We start from the raw sequence: 16,944 nt of genomic DNA on the forward strand, positions 1-16,944 counted from the left end.
CCATGGTATCGATATTTGGTGCTGTATTTCAGAGGTTAGATTTTGTAAAGATGATCAGAAATTATCAAATTTATGCCGTGAAACACATTAATGGATTTAAGACTTTTTAGACACTGACACTTCTTTAATATCCTTTCTCAGGCCACTGACAAATGCCAAATGATAAATCTAAGGGCATACTTAAGTACTGTTTCTTGCATTTATGACTAAACATCTCAAGTTATTCTGGTCTGCTAAACTGCATTTCTTACCAGGTTTTTAGGTTCCATTTATTTTCTATTAAGTATTTCCATTATGTCATTGCAGCGATGGACAATAAATTTTACTTTGCTTCTAATGATTTCCAGAAAAACCGTTAGAAATTCTACCAAGCTTACCCTTTAATCAATCACCACAGAATTCATACATTGAAATCCTGTCTGTTCTGATTTACTTTTGGGTGAGAAAAAATACCTACACTTAAATGCAAGTCTAAATTCCTCATTTTCTACAGGTAACTCTTTCTAAGAGTTTTTCTGATACTGTTATTTTGCTTTTGTCCAAAATACTAAGAAGGACATATGAATGTCAAGCATCTTTGAAAAGAACAGCTAAATATGCTCCTAAAGTGGGAAGGATACTATGGCAGCTGGAGACACACCTACTAGTATTAATTGACAATGAAGTTTTAAGATTTACAACTTTTAAATTTAATAACCATGTGTATTTTTAATTGAAGTAGACTGGACATACAGTATTATATTAGTTTCAGGTGTAAACAGTGATTTGACATTTATAAACATTACAAGATACCAGTGAGTGTAGTTACTGTCTGTCACCCTACAAAGTTATCATGATGTCACTGACTATATTCCCTATGCTGTGCCTGTGTTCTCACTGGAAGCCTGTACCTCTTAATCTCCTTCAGCTATTTTGCCCATTCCCCAAATTCCACATAACCACCAGTTCTCTGTATTTATGTCTGTTTTTTCTTTTTTTTTTTTTTAGATTGCACATACAAGTGAAATTTTATGGTATTTGACTTATTTTACTTCGCATGATACCCTCTAGGTCCATCCACATTGTCACAAATGGCAAGATGTCACTATTTGTGGCTAATATTCCCCAGTGTGTGTCTCTGGGTGTGTATATATATCTTTATCCATCTGTTGATGGACACTTATATTGCTTCCATGTCTTGGCTATTGTAAATAATACAAAATTGCATATATATTTTCAAATTACTATTTGTTTTCTTTGGGTAAATACTGAGAAGTAGAATTGCTGGATCATATGGTAGTTTTATTTTTTAAAGAAATCTCCATATATTTTCTGTAGTAGCTAAGCCAGTTTACATTCCCACCAACAGTACAGGAGTTCCCTTTTCCCCACATCCTTCCAATGCTTGCTTCTTGATGATAGCCATTCTGACAGGTGTGAGGTGATACTCCCAAAATCAGTTGTGACTTTGATTTGCATTTCCCTGATGATTAGTGATGTTGAGCATCTTTTCACGTGTCTGTTGGCCATTTGTTTTTTTTTGTTTTTTTTGAAAAATGTCTATTCAGGTCCTCTGCCAATTTTTTTTATTGGATTTTTTTTTTCGGTGTTGAGTTATAGGAGTTCTTTATATATTTTGAGAATTATCCCTTTATTGGGTATATAATTTGCTGATTTCCTCTCTCATTCAGGGGGTTGCCTTTTCACTTTATTGATGGTTTCCTTTGCTGTGCAAAAGTTTTTGAGATTGGTGTAGTAGCAATTGTTAATTTTTGCTTTTGTCACCCTGCCCTGAAGAGAGAGATGCAAAAAAAATTAAGATTGAGGTCTAATTTACTACATACGTTTTCCTCTTTGGACTTTTAAGGTTTCAAGTCTTACATTTAGGTCTTTAAATCCTACTTTGAGTTTCTTTTCACATATAGTGTGAAGTGGCCCAGTTTTCTCAATACCATTTACTGAAAAGACTGTCTTTTCCCCATTTTATATTCTCATCTTTATCACAGATTGACCTTAGACATGTGGGTTTATTTCCAGGCTCTGTATTCTGTTCCAGTGATGTGTCTGTTTTTGTGCCAGTAACATGCCGTTTTGCTACAGTTTGTAGTATAGTTTTAATATGGCACTGTGATACTTCAAATAGCTAAAGCATTCTTGAGATAGGAACAAAGCTTAAATTCTTTGTGGTTTCATACAAATATTAGTACTATTTGTTCTAGGTCTGTGAAAATGCTATCGGTATTTTGATAGTGACTGCAGCCAATCTGTAGACTACTTTGGGTAGTATGGTATTTTAGCAACATAAATACTTCCAATCCACGAACACATCTTTCCATTTAGTTGTGCCATCTTCAGCTTCTTTTACCAGTATCTTATAGTTTTCAAAGTACAGGTTTTTTACTTCCTTGGCTAAGTTTATTCATAGGCATTTTATTCTTTTTGCTTTGTTTTGGGGAGGGGCTTTTTTGGGGCATTTTATTCTTTTTGATACAATTGCAAATGAGATTATTTTCTTAATTTCTCTGGTCCATTATTAGTATATAGAAATAACAATTTTTATATGTTAATTCTGTATCTTGCAATTTTACTGAATTTATTTATCCTAATAGTTTTTTGGTAGAGTTTTCTATATATGGTATCATGTCATTTGCAAATAGTGACGGTGGTACTTCTTATGAACTTAGATGCATTTGTTTGATTGCTGTGACTAGGACTTTTAGTACTACGTTGAATCAAAGTTGTGAGAGTATGCTTGTCTTGTTCTAATCCTAGAGGGAAAGCTTATAGCTTTTCACTGTTGAGTGTGATGTTAACTGTGAGCCTGTCATATACAGCTTTACTATGTTGAGGTATATTCCCCATCTAACCACTTTGTTGAGTCTTTATCATGAATAGATGTTGAATTTTGTCAAAAACTTTTTCTACATCTATTGAGATGATCATATTTTATCCTTCATTTTGTTAATGTGCATCACACTGATCTGCTGATACTAAATCATCCTTGTATCCTTGGAGTAAATCCCACTTGATTGGGGTGAATGATGCTTTTAATGTGTTTTTGAATGTTGTCTGCTAATGTTTTGTTGAGGATTTTTGTATCTACGTTCTCTCAGGATATCAGCCTGTAATTTTTTAAAATAATATCTTTTGTCTGATTTTGCTATGAGGGTAATTCTGCTATCGTAGATTGAATTTGGAAATGTTCCTTCCTTTTCAATTTTTGGGAATATTTTGAGAAGGATATATATTAACTTTTCTTTAAATATTTGGTAGAGTTCACTTGTGAATCCATCTGGTCCCGAACTTGTGTTTCCTGGGAATTTTTAAATCACTGGTTCAACTTCATTACTAGTAATTGGTCTGTTCATATTATTTCTTTCTTTCTGAGTCAGTCTTGGAAGTTTGTGTTTCTAGGGAGTTAGCTATTATTTCTTGTAGGTTGTCCAAATTACTGGCAAATAATTTTTTGTAGTAGCCTTTATTTTTATTTATTTATTTATTTATTTTTTTTTTTAAAGAAATCGTTTTTCTTTTTTTTATTTATTTATGATAGTCACAGATAGAGAGAGAGAGAGAGAGGCAGAGACACAGGCAGAGGAAGAAGCAGGCTCCATGCACCGGGAGCCTGACGTGGGATTCGATCCCGGGTCTCCAGGATCGCGCCCTGGGCCAAAGGCAGGCGCCAAACCGCTGCGCCACCCAGGGATCCCTGTAGTAGCCTTTAATAATACTCTGTATTTGTCAGTTGTAACTTTTCCTCGTTCCTTTTTTTTAATAAAGATTTTATTTATTTATTCAGTAAAGACATGGAAAGAGAGGCAGAGACACAAGCAGAGGGAAGAAAAGCAGGCTCCATGCAAGGAGCCCAATGTGGTACTTGACCCTGGGAATCCAGGATCAGGCCATGAGCCAAAGGCAGACACTCAACCACTGAGTCACCCTGGTGTCCCTCCTCATTCATTTCTGATTTCATTTGAATTCTCTTTCTCTTGATTAGTCTGGCTAGAGGTTTATCCTTTTTTCTCTAAGAGCCTGCTCTTAGTTTTGTTGATTTTTACGCCCCCCCCCCCCCCCCCCCCCCGCTTTAGTCTTTCATTTATTTCCACTCTGATCTTTGTTATTTCTTTCCTCTCCTTCTAACTTTGGGCTTTGTTCTTCTTTCCAGTTCTTAGGTGGTAAGGTTAAATAGTTTGAGATTTCCGTTGTTTCTTGGGGTAGGCCTGTAGGACTATAATCTTCCCTGTTTTCACTGCATTCCAAAGATTTTGGAAGTTTGTGTTTCCATTTTCATTTGTCTCAAGGTATCTTTTTAAAATTTTTTTCTTTGATTTCTTCACTGACCCAGATTGTTTATCAATGTTGTTTAGTCTCCATGTATTTGTGTTTCTTCCAGTTGCTATAACTGCTTCCTAAATTCATACTATTGTGATAAAAAAAATGCTAGATATAATTTCAATCTTCTTAAATTTATTAAGAATTGTTTTATTGCCGAACATGTGAGATATCCTGGGGAAGGTTTCATGTGCACTTAAAAAGAAGGTGTATCTTGCTGCTTGGGGATGGAATGTTCCATATAAGTTCCATATAAATCTTAGTCCGTTCAGTGTAATGCGTTATTCAGAGATACTGTTTCCTTATTGATTTTCTGTCTGAATAATCTATCCATTGATCTAAGCGAGGTATTAAAGTTTCCTGCTATGATTTCATTAGTGTCAATTTCTCCCTTTAATTCTGTTACTATTTATGTATTTAAATGTTAGTATGTTAGGTACTTAGGTATTTAGCATTGTTATATCCTCATTAGATTGCTCTTTATCCTTATGTAATGCCCCCTTTTTAGGTCTGTTTTGTCTGATGTCCACCTTTTGTTTTCTCATTTTCATGGAATACCTTTTTCCATGCCTTTTCTTTGTAGATACCTTTAAGGTGTGATCTCTCTTGTAGTCAGCACAGGGATGGATCCTATTTATCCATTCATTCACCCTGTGTCTTTTGGTTGGAGCATTTAGTTCATTTATATTTAAAGAAATGATAAATATGTAGTTATTGCTATTTTGTTAATTGTTTATTGGATGTTTTCACAATTCTCTGTTCTCTTTTGTTCTCCCTTTTTGATTTGATGACATTTTTTAGTGTTATGCTTGGATTTCCTTCTACTTTTTTGTGTATGACAGGTTTTTAGTTTGTTACCAAGGGTTTTCATATAGAACTCCCTATTTATATAGCAGTTTATTTTGATTGTCACTTGTTTGAACTCCTTTTGAAAGCACTATGTTTCTACCCTCTACTCCATTGCATTGTGTAATATGTGCACCCCTTAAGTAATTACTGTAGGTACAGTTGTTTGCCATGTTTGTCTTCTAACCTTTGGGGTAGTTTTGTAAGTAATTGATCTATTAGTTTTACTATATAAAGCCTTTTCCCCCCTTCCACTTAAGAAGTCCTTTTAATATTTCCTGTAAGGCTGGTATAGTGATGAACTCTTTCGTTTGGGAAACACTATCTCTCCTTCAATTCTGAATGATAATCTTGCCAAATACAGTATTCTTGGTAGTGGGTTCCCCCCCTACCCCCTTTAGTACTTTGAATATATCATGCACTCCCTTCTGGCCTGCAAAGTTTCTGCTGAAAAATCTGCTGAAAGTCTTACAGGTGCTCCTTGTACATAGCTAGTTGCTTTCCTTTTTGTTGCTTTTAAGATTCTCTCATCTTATTTTTTGGCATTTTAATTATGTGCTTGTGTGAACGTCTTTAGGTTCATCTTGTTTGGGGCTCTCTGTGCTTTCTGGTCCTGAATGTATTTTCTTTCCAAGTTAGAGAAGTTTGCAGCTATTATTTCTTCAAGTATGTTTTCTGTTCCTTTCTCTTCTCCTTCTGAGACCCTTATATTATAAATGTCAGAATGCTTGATGTTGTCCAAGAGGTCCCTTAACCTAGCCTCATTTTTTTCAGATTATTTTTCCTTTTTGCTGTTCAGCTTGGATGATTTCCACTCCTTGGCCTTTGAGATTGCTGACCCATTCTTCTGCTTCCTCTAAGCTACTACTGATTTCCTCTAGTGTATTTTTTAACTCAGTTACTGTATTGTTCAGCTCTGGTTGGTTCTTTATGTTTTCTTTGTTGAAATTCTCAGAGTGTCTTTAAGACCAATTTATTTGAACTCCTTATCAGATGGATTGCACATCTGTTTCATTTAGCTTCTCTTCCCCACCCTCCTGAGGTTTTGCCTTGTTCTTTCATTTGGAAATTCTTCCTGTCTCCTCATTTTGCCCGACTCTGTGTTTGCTTCTATGTATTAGGTAAGTCAGCTATGTCTCCTGGTCTTGAAGATAGTGGCCTTATATAGATGGTGTCCTATACAATCACCCCTGGTCATCAGAAGCAGGTGCTTCAGGGGTATTGCATGTGTGAGCTGTGTGTGGGTGGGATTGGCCTCTACCCTCGTCCTGACCAAAGCTGCCTTCTAGGTGTGGCATGGTAGAAACATTTTAGGGGGAGATCTATATAGGAAAGGGCAGAGTTGGGGAGAGCAGTGCTAGGAAAGTAGATGGAGAGCATCCAAACTGGAGACCACCAGCATTGGATGAACGAGGCTGAAGGAAGGCAAGAAAAATGGCCAACACTTCCATTCCTGGAAAAAGTTTCTGCAGATCTCTGCCCCAACCTGCATATACCCTAAAATAATTACTGAATCTTCACTAATGGCCCTGGTGCTTTTCAAACTGCTGCCTCAGTGCTGGGTCTTGGAGTAAGTTTATGTACAGGCCCTTTAAGAGTAGAGTGGAATCTTGATTTTCTATGGCCCTCAGGCTCTTCTGAAGTGAAGCCCCACTGATTTTCAAAAACATCATTGGGTTTCATATTCCTGATGCACATCCCTAGGGTGAAGGGTGCCCAGTGTTAAACTGCTAACTCCTCAGGGAGGACCTCTGTAACCTGTGATATCCCTCCTGCTTCTGGGTTGCTGTGCCGGGGCCTTGGTTCCCAGCCACATCTCATCTCTGCTCCTTCTACCCTTCTTGATGTGGAAGAATGGTTTTGCTAGTCTTCAGGTCATTCTCAGAAAGAGTTGCTCTATCTGTAGTTATAGGCTTCATGTGTTTGTGGGAGGAGGTGACCTCAGGGCTACCTATTCTACCATCTTGTCCTTACCCTAAACATACGGATTTTTGATCCTGGTAAAGGACACACACAAAAATGACACCTTTCACCAGGAACAACCAAGGAACTTATCTGTTTTGTAAGGTGGCTCTAATAAATACTGGCAATGGAATTTGCAGATGACTATACTTGAAAAAATAAGTAGTAAACATAATTTAGGAAACCTAAGTTAGCAACTAAAAACACATACACAGACATGATGATTAACTCAACTCTAGAGAAGTGAAGATATCTCTGATCCTGGAACTGGTATTTTTTTTCACACAAAATATATTTGAAATATCAACTATGGAAAGTGACTCAAACAACCTCTGGAAGGAATCACAATCGATTTTAAAGACTTTTCATTAAAAAAAAAAAAAAAGGGACTTCTTAAGTAAAGATTTATTTTCCTAATAGGTATTTTCTATGAATTCCAAAGTCACATATCCCAGCTCATTTAATCCTAGTCCTCACTGCTCTAACTCAAAGTTTATTTCCTCAAGAGTGCTGATATCTCTTCAGAATCTTACAGATGTTTGGAATTTGTGAGGACAGGTGACTTGGGGACCCTACTCTTCTGCCATCTTGCCCTGCCTCCTCCAGATGTTTGGAATTTGAACACTATCAATGTATCTGAGCCTACAAAGAGAAGTAAAATGGAATCTGTTGCAACTCTGGCCACCTGTTATAAATTTCTATTGGTGAATTTTTTTTTTAGTCTGGCATACCTTAATTTTTTGTTCAATTGATTTAACTGGATAGAGTAGCTCTGCACTAGGTAACTTACAGCTACAAGAGACTTTTCTAGATACAGATGAGGAACATCACATGGAGATGGGATTGGTCAGGTGCATTTCGCTTTGGCAACTAAGATTTTGACCTTAAGCTAAGCCATTTGTACAATTTTCACTCTCTAAATCTATTTTCCTATTTCATTTTTAGAGGTATTATTTATCCCTTCTTGGTGAGGCAGAATGCAAATTAATTAATGGTCTTTTCAGCACATATACTGAACATTAAAAGGAAAGGACAATGAATTCACATCTGTGGTAACTGCTATATTTAAATACTGTGACAGTAATTATTATAAATTAATAGTAATGTCAGAGAAGTGTGGAAGAGGAACAAAACATGAAACTTGTTGTGAGTGCTTAATTCCATAGAAAGCTTTTAAGCAACATCTTAGTAAGGAAGATCTGTTACAACCTGAACTAAGAGTGTAAACTATTAAAAAAGAAGGGGTGGGGAGGGGCAGGGAGGGGATCCTGAGTGGCTAAGTTGGTTAAGCAGCCAACTCTTGATTTCAGCTCAGGTCATGTCAGGGTTGTGAGATTGCGCCCTGCTTTGGACTGTATGCTGGGCATGGAGCTTGCCTGAGATTCTCTTAAGAAAAAAAGAAAAAAAAAAAAAAAAAAAAGGAATCCTTAAAAAAAAAAAAAAAGAGAGGGAGAACAGATCATTTTCATGCTCATCATTAGAACAAACTGCTTAAAAGCAATCCCTCTTTCTATATATCCTTCCCCAAGGTTTACAGACAGCCTTCACTTTCCCACTTGTTCTTTTTTCACAATGTCTAAAAGAGACATCAGGTTCTTATTGCCTTTATAATGGATAGGTAATAGAAAGGAGCAATGAGACAGAAGATGAAATTATCTTATAGTTTTCCAAAAGTTGTTATAATTTGGGGGTATACATTGTAATAACTATGAATCTTATCAACTCAATGGGAATTTCTGTACCAGAATAAATGTCCTTTCGATATCTTAAGGATGACATGTGTTTATTCTAATGCTGCTGCCCATGCTCATCGTATTTTCTAACTAGGAGAAATGGCAACCATATCAAAGTAAGTGCAAGAATATATGGAGTCTTAGGATATAAACAGTACATCTTTCTGGAGCATCAATTTTACCTAAGGATGCGAGAAAGTTATTTTTAAAGAATTTTATTTATTTACTCATGAGAGACATAGAGACACAGGCAGAGGAAGAAGCAGGCTCCATGCAGGGAGCCTGATGTGAGACTCGATCCTGGGTGTCCAGGATCAGGCTCTGGGCTGAAGGCGGTGTTAAACCACTGAGCCATGTGGGCTGCCCCATTTTTTTTTTTTTTTTAAAGATTTTGAAATGAATACATATTTATCAAGGAGGAAAATGTAAAATTTGTATGAATTTTTAAGATAAAACAGACTTTGAACAACACTGAGGCTTTAACCAGAAATGGACAATCGGGAAATTGATTGAGTTAACCCCTTGGTGGGCTAAAAGATTTGAGAAGTACTGGTTTAGGGTTAAATCTGGATTCAATTTTCATTTTCTGAGCATATAAATGAGCAAAGCGGCATCAAGAAAAATCCTCGATGGCATGGGAATTATCCTGAATACATGGTTAGAATACCTTAAATGATTACTCCAGGTCATGCATTCTAAATGAGGGCAGTATCCCCAAGAGGGTGAAAATTGGTCCTTAAGGGACAAGAAAACATCTTAGGTGCTGAAAGGGTACACAGAAATATAAAGTATATCTGTGGTATTAAACTGTCATTGTTGCAGGAGTGATTAGGAAAAAAGAAAGGTCTAAAAGAGTCCTTGGGCAGATTATGATTTAAAAAGGCAAGCTACGCTGCTGTAGTTCACATTTCTCAGGGTTGATGACACCTCCACTTCAGGGGCTAACAGCTATCTCACCACAAGAGATCCTTATTACTTCCTTCATTGTCTAAATTTTGAAAGATTTGCCTAATAAGTAAATGTCATCACATCGATGAATACACTATTTGTTATATTAACCTTATTTAATAAAACAAACACCAAGTTTCTGTCTTTCTAGACAAAAGCAAAGGCATTTAACTCATTTTTCTTGCAAATAAAGTTGGGATTTCTGTTAGACTTCTAAAATGTCAGTCTTTGACAGCACATATAAATGATGGACTATCATACAATAATTTAAAATGACACTTTATAAAAAAATTTAATGATGTGGTAAGATACTTATGAAACTATGTTAAATGGAATTGAGAGGGAATTGACATACTGAATGTGATCTTGACTTTGTGAACATGCACACAGATAAACATTAGAAGGAAGTACTCCAAATGGCAATAATGTTCCTGATTGACGATGGGTTAGAAGTGACTTCTTTTTCTTGTTTTTGTATTTTGTTCTCCAACGTCCATGTACTACTTTCATTAGAAAAAAAACCAAATAGCTTCAGATCCCCTCTGTTAGCTTTACAGGTCTAAACTGCACAAAGATCCAACATGGAGAAATAACCTGATATATAAAGTATAGAAAGCGTATGGTGGGTGGCTTCCTAAGATCATGTGAAAAAGGACCAGGATTCAGGTTTCAAAATCTCTAGTATAATTCCTAATACTCTGTTCCATCCCTCTGTCGTCATTACTATTCCTTTGCTACTATCAGGTTTTATCACTGGGCATCTCCAAACTCAGTTTAGCAATCACTGTTACATACATGTGTGATTTTTTAAAACTTAATTTGGCTTAGCTGCAGGCAGGATAACAAATATACACAAATAGCTTACTGATAATACACAGAATTCACATCCTATTACACAGGTACTTACTAGTTGTGAAACCCTGGGTAATTTATTTTCTTCTATAAATTGACATTAATACTATTTCAGATTGGTTGTGAGGAATACAATTATGTCTATTTATATAAATTCTTCAATATATCCAATAAATGATATGTATATTAAACTCTCTCCATATAAATGTACATTTATATATAATTATATAGTTACACATATACCTATATGTCTATATTTAAAATACTAGCTTTAACATTTGGCTCACAGTAACTGCCTAACAAATTTAGAAATGATTATTATGTACAATCTGAGACATCATCTCTAAATTAGAGTAGCTTACTACTTCATGGTATCCATGAAGTACTGACTACTAAGTAAGTAGAACTACTTACTGCTTACTTCATGGATAATTTATTCCATGGATGATATTTAAGATAGACATGTAAGTTACTTCTAATTCATGGGTAATATTTGATATTTGAGATAGAGATCAAGACTCAGACTGATTTTCTCAACTATAGCAATATCTGAGAATTAAAAATATAAATTTAACTGATCAAGGCATTAAAATAAATTTTAAATACATAATTATGACTCTGTTATCCCACTGGAAGTTGGATCAATATACCACAAACTTCAATTGCTATCAGTATAGATACAATAATTTTATAAGGACATGTATTAATATAGTTTTCACTAAATTACAAATAAAAAAATCTTCAGATACATAGTGATAGATAATATGATAATTAAGGCTAAAGTTATACGGTTTTATAATATATCCAGAAAATGGTTATAGGAACACTATATTACTATTAAATTTGTAAGAAAAAAGATTCCAGATACTGTGGTTTGAAAACTAGAGCTATATGTAAGGGAAGATATTTCAGGTAGTTATATTGTAGTAAAACTTTGTAAACACTGCATTTTCCTTTGTTGAAACACACAAGAAAATCTTACAAACAATTTATCTTCAAACATCTTATCACTGATGACAATACACAATTCCAACCCTTGAGTGAAGTGAAGCCATGATTTTCAACTGAGATCTTAAGGGAGAGAACTATAGAATATTTGGTCTTAATATAAAATTCATTCAATATTCCATTACTTTTCCTTTAAGCCAGTAAAAATAAAAGTAGTATTGGAATTCCTTTTATGATGAGACCTCCTTTAAAATGTTTTACCAGTTACAAACACATTTAACATAAGTCATGTGCTGATATTCTAGTTCTTTTAGTGTTACCTTGAACTGCCTTCTAAATACCAAGAAGAGGAAAAGGTTTCCCAAGAGCTAATGCTGCACTTCATCCAAATGAGCACAAACACATCATTATGACTTTTTTATTCTACTATAAATTGGATTCCCTAGACTTTTAAAGAATGGTATTCAAAATGTAGCACATTATAACCTAAAACAAGAGAAAAGCAAACTGGAAAATCTATAAAAGCTCACACATAGATAGTATAGACATGAGCCCCATATAACTAAGATTTGCATGTAAAGAAATTTAGCAAAAAAATTATCTGCCCCACATATAAGTATATGTGAATTTAACAAGTCTGGTAAAATCCACCTTAAAAAAAATCCACTTATTATTAACATTCATATCACTAAATATCAATTGTTACATCTAAGAATATATTTTGGAGGGGAGGAATAAAATATTTGGAACCGCTGTTGGTCCATGTAGACATACATGCATGCATTCTTTTTAGACAGGAAACATTTTTTAAATCAATGAAAAAAATACTTTTAAATTTAAAAAAAATCCTTTTTCACAGAAAACATATATAAAGCACTATCATTTATTTAGAACATCATAAAGATAAGAGAAACTGAATTTGTAAGATACAGCAATTATACTAGAATCCTTAAAGGTCATCTTTATAAGACATTAATAAAAACATCACTACAAAATAAGGGATTTTAGAATCCTAAAGGCACATGGCACCCAGTTTTTAATGGACAAACCTAAACCAAAGGACAAGCCCAGTCCCTCTGCTGGTGTGAAATAAACCAGTGAACAGCCTGTGAGCTGCATGTCAGCAAATATCTTGATGGGAAAAAAGTATCTTATTTTCTGTGGTTGACTGTGTTTGTAAAGAGAGTTCAGGGAGTAGGTTGAAATATTTGATGTTACAGCTAGCTGAGGCCCTCAGAGTAATAATCAAGATGATTTTATCACTCAGGTAAAAGCTAGTTCATGCTCCTTGGTAAATGCTTATTTGGGGATATTTCACCAAGGGTTGTGACTCAAAAGTTCTTCCTTAAAATTTCTAATGTAATGCTAATCAGATTTCCTAACATTTGAAATCATATGTGAATGATGCTCCTTTAGGCTCTACAACACCCACATATTATGGAGCAAAACTGTAAAGCAGCTGTGTAAATACAGCCTTTTGGCCACAACTCTTCAAAAAACTTGAATACATGTTTCTTTTAATCCAGAATTGGTGGCAGTGAATATATTATTTTAAATCAGTCATGGTACTTTCCTTGAAGTTATAGTTTAAGGTTATTTCCTTAAGGGATCTGCTTCCTTCTCTTATATAGAAGCTGCCAGATAATGTCACTTCTTCCTGAGTTTCACATTTTTTTCATATCTGGAAATCAGAACTATAATGTTTCAAGGGCTACCTAGGGATATATCTGAAATCTTGGAAGGATTACATGTAAATACAAAGACAGCATGGACCAAAATTTGAACAGGTTAATAAAATTTTCTATACTTTTCTGAGATATCTTCAAACATTAGAACATGTAAAATCATAGAGGGACTTCTACTTCTCCCATTCGTGTCATCAAGTACATAAGAACTACTATGTTGATAATTCTCAATGCAACTCATTAATTATCTTGATTCAGAGGTTACAGAATATATGGCTGTCACTATCAACAAATCTTCTTGAAAGGAGATAAGAATCTACAAAGGAAAAACTTCTGATGTTTACAATTATGAGGCAAAAATATTGTTAATTCTGGTCTAAAATGGCACTGCAGGAAGACCCTAAACTCACCTCCGCCATGGACACGCCAACTCTGCACCTATTTACAAAGCAATTCCTCCTGAAGAACTGAGGGCTGACTGACCAGCTTCTGTACAACAAAAGATAGACCACAGACAGAACAGCAGGAGAGACGGAATGAAGGGAACTCCCACCCGATGTCGCCAACTGCACTGTAGAGGGATGGCTCTTGGGGGACCAGGAGCAAATTTGTCTGCACTAGGGCATGGAAACAAAGCTGGGGTTTAAAAGAGCAACTAACTATAAAAGGACTAGCCCTAGAACCCTGCCACACAATGGGGACACTACTAAAACTCTCTCCAGGTTGGAGAGGCTGTTGAATCACAATTTCCATTCTCCCTCCACCTTGATAGAATGGATGGGAGCAGGGTCCAGCACCTTAAGTGGATAACCACCCCACTGAGCCCTGGGCCCCTAGTCCACACCAGCTCTAGCTGTCCCACCTAGGCATCCCCAGAGTGTGCACCCTGGTCAGCACTTGCTGCAGCTCCAGGTGTTACGCTGAGGTGGCAGAAATACAAAGAACCCTAGAAAACTTCCCATACCACTTCAGCTTCACATGGTTTGCTAGGGCGCCCTGGGATGCAGAGTGCTCTGGGACCTCCTGGCTCATGCCTGCATTGGCTCCAACTGCTTTGCTGGGACACCCTTCCCCCCTCCCCAGTATGGAGCATGGTAGGAATCCCCAGCCCATGCCCATCCCACCTGCCCTGCCAGGGCACCTGCTGCATGGAGTGTCCCGTGCCCCCAAAGCCTCAGCTTAGTCACCCCTCCAGGGTACCTCTGCATTGAGCACCCCGTGACACCCTGGATTGCCCTCACTTCAGCCTCAGCTGTCCTGCCAGGGCAGGCTCTGCTTGGAGAGCCCTGCGACCACTCCAGCCCATAAATATTTCAACTTAGGGACCTCCAGCCAGCCAATCTTACAAGTACAGAGTCTATACAAGGAAGAACCATATACAAGACTGTTCCTTCAAGATTAAAGTTGCTGTTCTACCTAATTCATAGACCTAAAAATCAAAATGACAAGACAGAGGAACATGCTGTCCAAATGACAGAACGAGACAAAACCTCAGAAAAAGAACTAAATGAAATGTAGATTATCAGGCATACTGCTTAAGAGTTTAAAGTAATGATCATAAAAATGATCACTGGGCTGCAGAGAAGAATGGAAGAACTCAGTACTTCAACGAAGAGAAATATAAAAAAGAACCAACCACAGCTGAATAATACAATAACTGAAATGAAAAATACAGTAGAGGAGATTCACAGTAGTTTAGCAGATGCAAAAATATAGATCTGGAAGACAGGATAATGGAAAGCATCCAAGATAAACAGCAAAAAAAAAAAAAAAGAATTTAAAAAATAAGGACAGGTCAAAGGATCTCTTGGACAACATCAAGCAAACATTTGCATTATAGGGGTTCCACAGGGAGAAGAGAGACAGAAAAATGTATTTTAGGAAATAGGTGAAAACATCCTTAACCTGGGGAAGGAAAGAGACCTCTAGATTCAGGAAGCACAGGGAAGTCTGAACAAGTTGAATCCATGGAAATCTACACTATGACACAATAATAATTAAAATGTCAAAGGTTAAAGATAAAGAGAATTTTAAAAGCAGCAAAAGAGAAGCAAAAAGTTATATACCAGGGAAACCCCACAGGTTGATCTCTCAGCAGAAATTGTGCAGGCCAGTGGGAGTGACATGATATAGCCAAAGTACTGAAAGGAAAAACCTTACAACCAAGAATACTCTACCCCAAAAGACTGTCATTGAAAATTAAAGGATAAAGTTTCCCAGACAAAAAAAAGAGTTGTTCATCAGCACTGAACCAATGTTACAAGAAATCTCAAAGGAACTCCTTTAAGAGAAAAGCTTATAGTTAAAGAAAATTGTGAATAAAAAGAAGTAAAATATGAAAACATACATAAAATGTGGAGGGGGAGTAAGAAAGCTCTTTTAGCACAGGTTCAAACTTAAGTGATCATCATTACTATTATAGACTGCTATATAGTTAGGACGTTATATATGAACCTCATGGTAACTATAAACTCAAAACCTATAACAGATACAAAAAAAATAGAAAGAAAGCTAAGCATAATACTACAGAAAGTCATCAATCACAAGTAAAGAGAGCAAGGAAAGAAGAGCATAAAAACTATAAAACAACCAAAAAACAATGGTCTAAATATTCTAATCAAAAGACAGAGGGCAGCCAAATGGATAAAAAACAAGATCCATCTGCATGGTGTCTACATGAGACTTGCTTCAGATCTAAAGACATAAATAGCCTGAAAGTGAAAGGATGGGAAAAAAAAAAAAATTCCACGAGAATGGAGATGGGAAAAAAAAAAAAAGCTAGGGTAGAAACTTTATTAGACAAAATAGACTTTAAAACAATGTCTGTCACATGAGACAAAGAAGGACATTACACAATGATAAAGGGATAAGTTCAACAAGAGGTTTAATGGGTTTTAAGTATCTATGCCAGCAACACCAAAGCACCTAAATACATAAAGCATATAAGTAGCAGACATAAAGGGAGCACTACTGAGGATACTATAGTAATAGTAGGGGATACTGACACTCCACTTAAATCAATGGATTATGCAAGCAGAAAAATCAATTAGGAAATAATGTCTTTGAGCAACACTTCAGACCAGATGAACTTCAGATATATACAGAATATTTCATGCAAAAAAATATACATCTTTTCAAGTACACATGGAACATTCTCCAGAATAGATCACGTTAGGCCACAAAACAAATCTCAAATTTAGTAAGAATGAAATATCCTACATCTTATCCAACTACATGTTATGAAATTAGAAATCAATCACAGGAAAAACTGGAAAAAGGACAAACACATGGAGGCTAAACAACATGCTACTAACAACCAATCAGTCAACAAATCAAAGAGGAAATAACACATGGAAACATGAAAATGAAAACAAAGGCCTAAAATATTTGGGCTATAGAGAAAGCATTAAAGGGAAATTTATAGTGATACAGACCTACCTCAAGACAACAGAAATCTCAAACAATCTACACTTATACCTAAAAGAACTAGAAAAAGAAGAACAAAGAGAACTCAAGTTAAAGTAGAAAATAATAAAGACCAGAGCAGAAATAAACAAAATAGAGACCAAAAACACATTGTAAAAGATCAATGAAACCAAAAGCTGGTTCTTTGGAAAAAAACAAAAACAAAACAGACAAAATTGATAAACCTTTATTAT

General features: G+C 35.8%; 1 protein-coding gene across 8 annotated transcripts in view; it reads right to left on the reverse strand.

Annotated features, from left to right (window-relative positions):
• CBLB (Cbl proto-oncogene B) overlaps positions 1-16,944 on the reverse strand; it is a 217,111-nt gene that overhangs the window by 4,307 nt on the left and 195,860 nt on the right. The window contains exon 19 of one of the 8 annotated variants that reach the window (XM_072722412.1): positions 13,701-13,774. The exons of the other annotated variants lie outside the window; for them this stretch is intronic. Within the exon in view, the coding sequence (XP_072578513.1) occupies positions 13,728-13,774 (47 nt within the window). The 3' untranslated portion in view covers positions 13,701-13,727. Of the gene's footprint in view, positions 1-13,700; positions 13,775-16,944 lie in introns of those variants that run through there. 8 annotated transcript variants of the gene reach the window in all.

Source organism: Vulpes vulpes, chromosome 1 (assembly GCF_048418805.1).
Source record: "Vulpes vulpes isolate BD-2025 chromosome 1, VulVul3, whole genome shotgun sequence".
In the NCBI taxonomy this organism is placed as follows: domain Eukaryota; kingdom Metazoa; phylum Chordata; class Mammalia; order Carnivora; family Canidae; genus Vulpes; species Vulpes vulpes.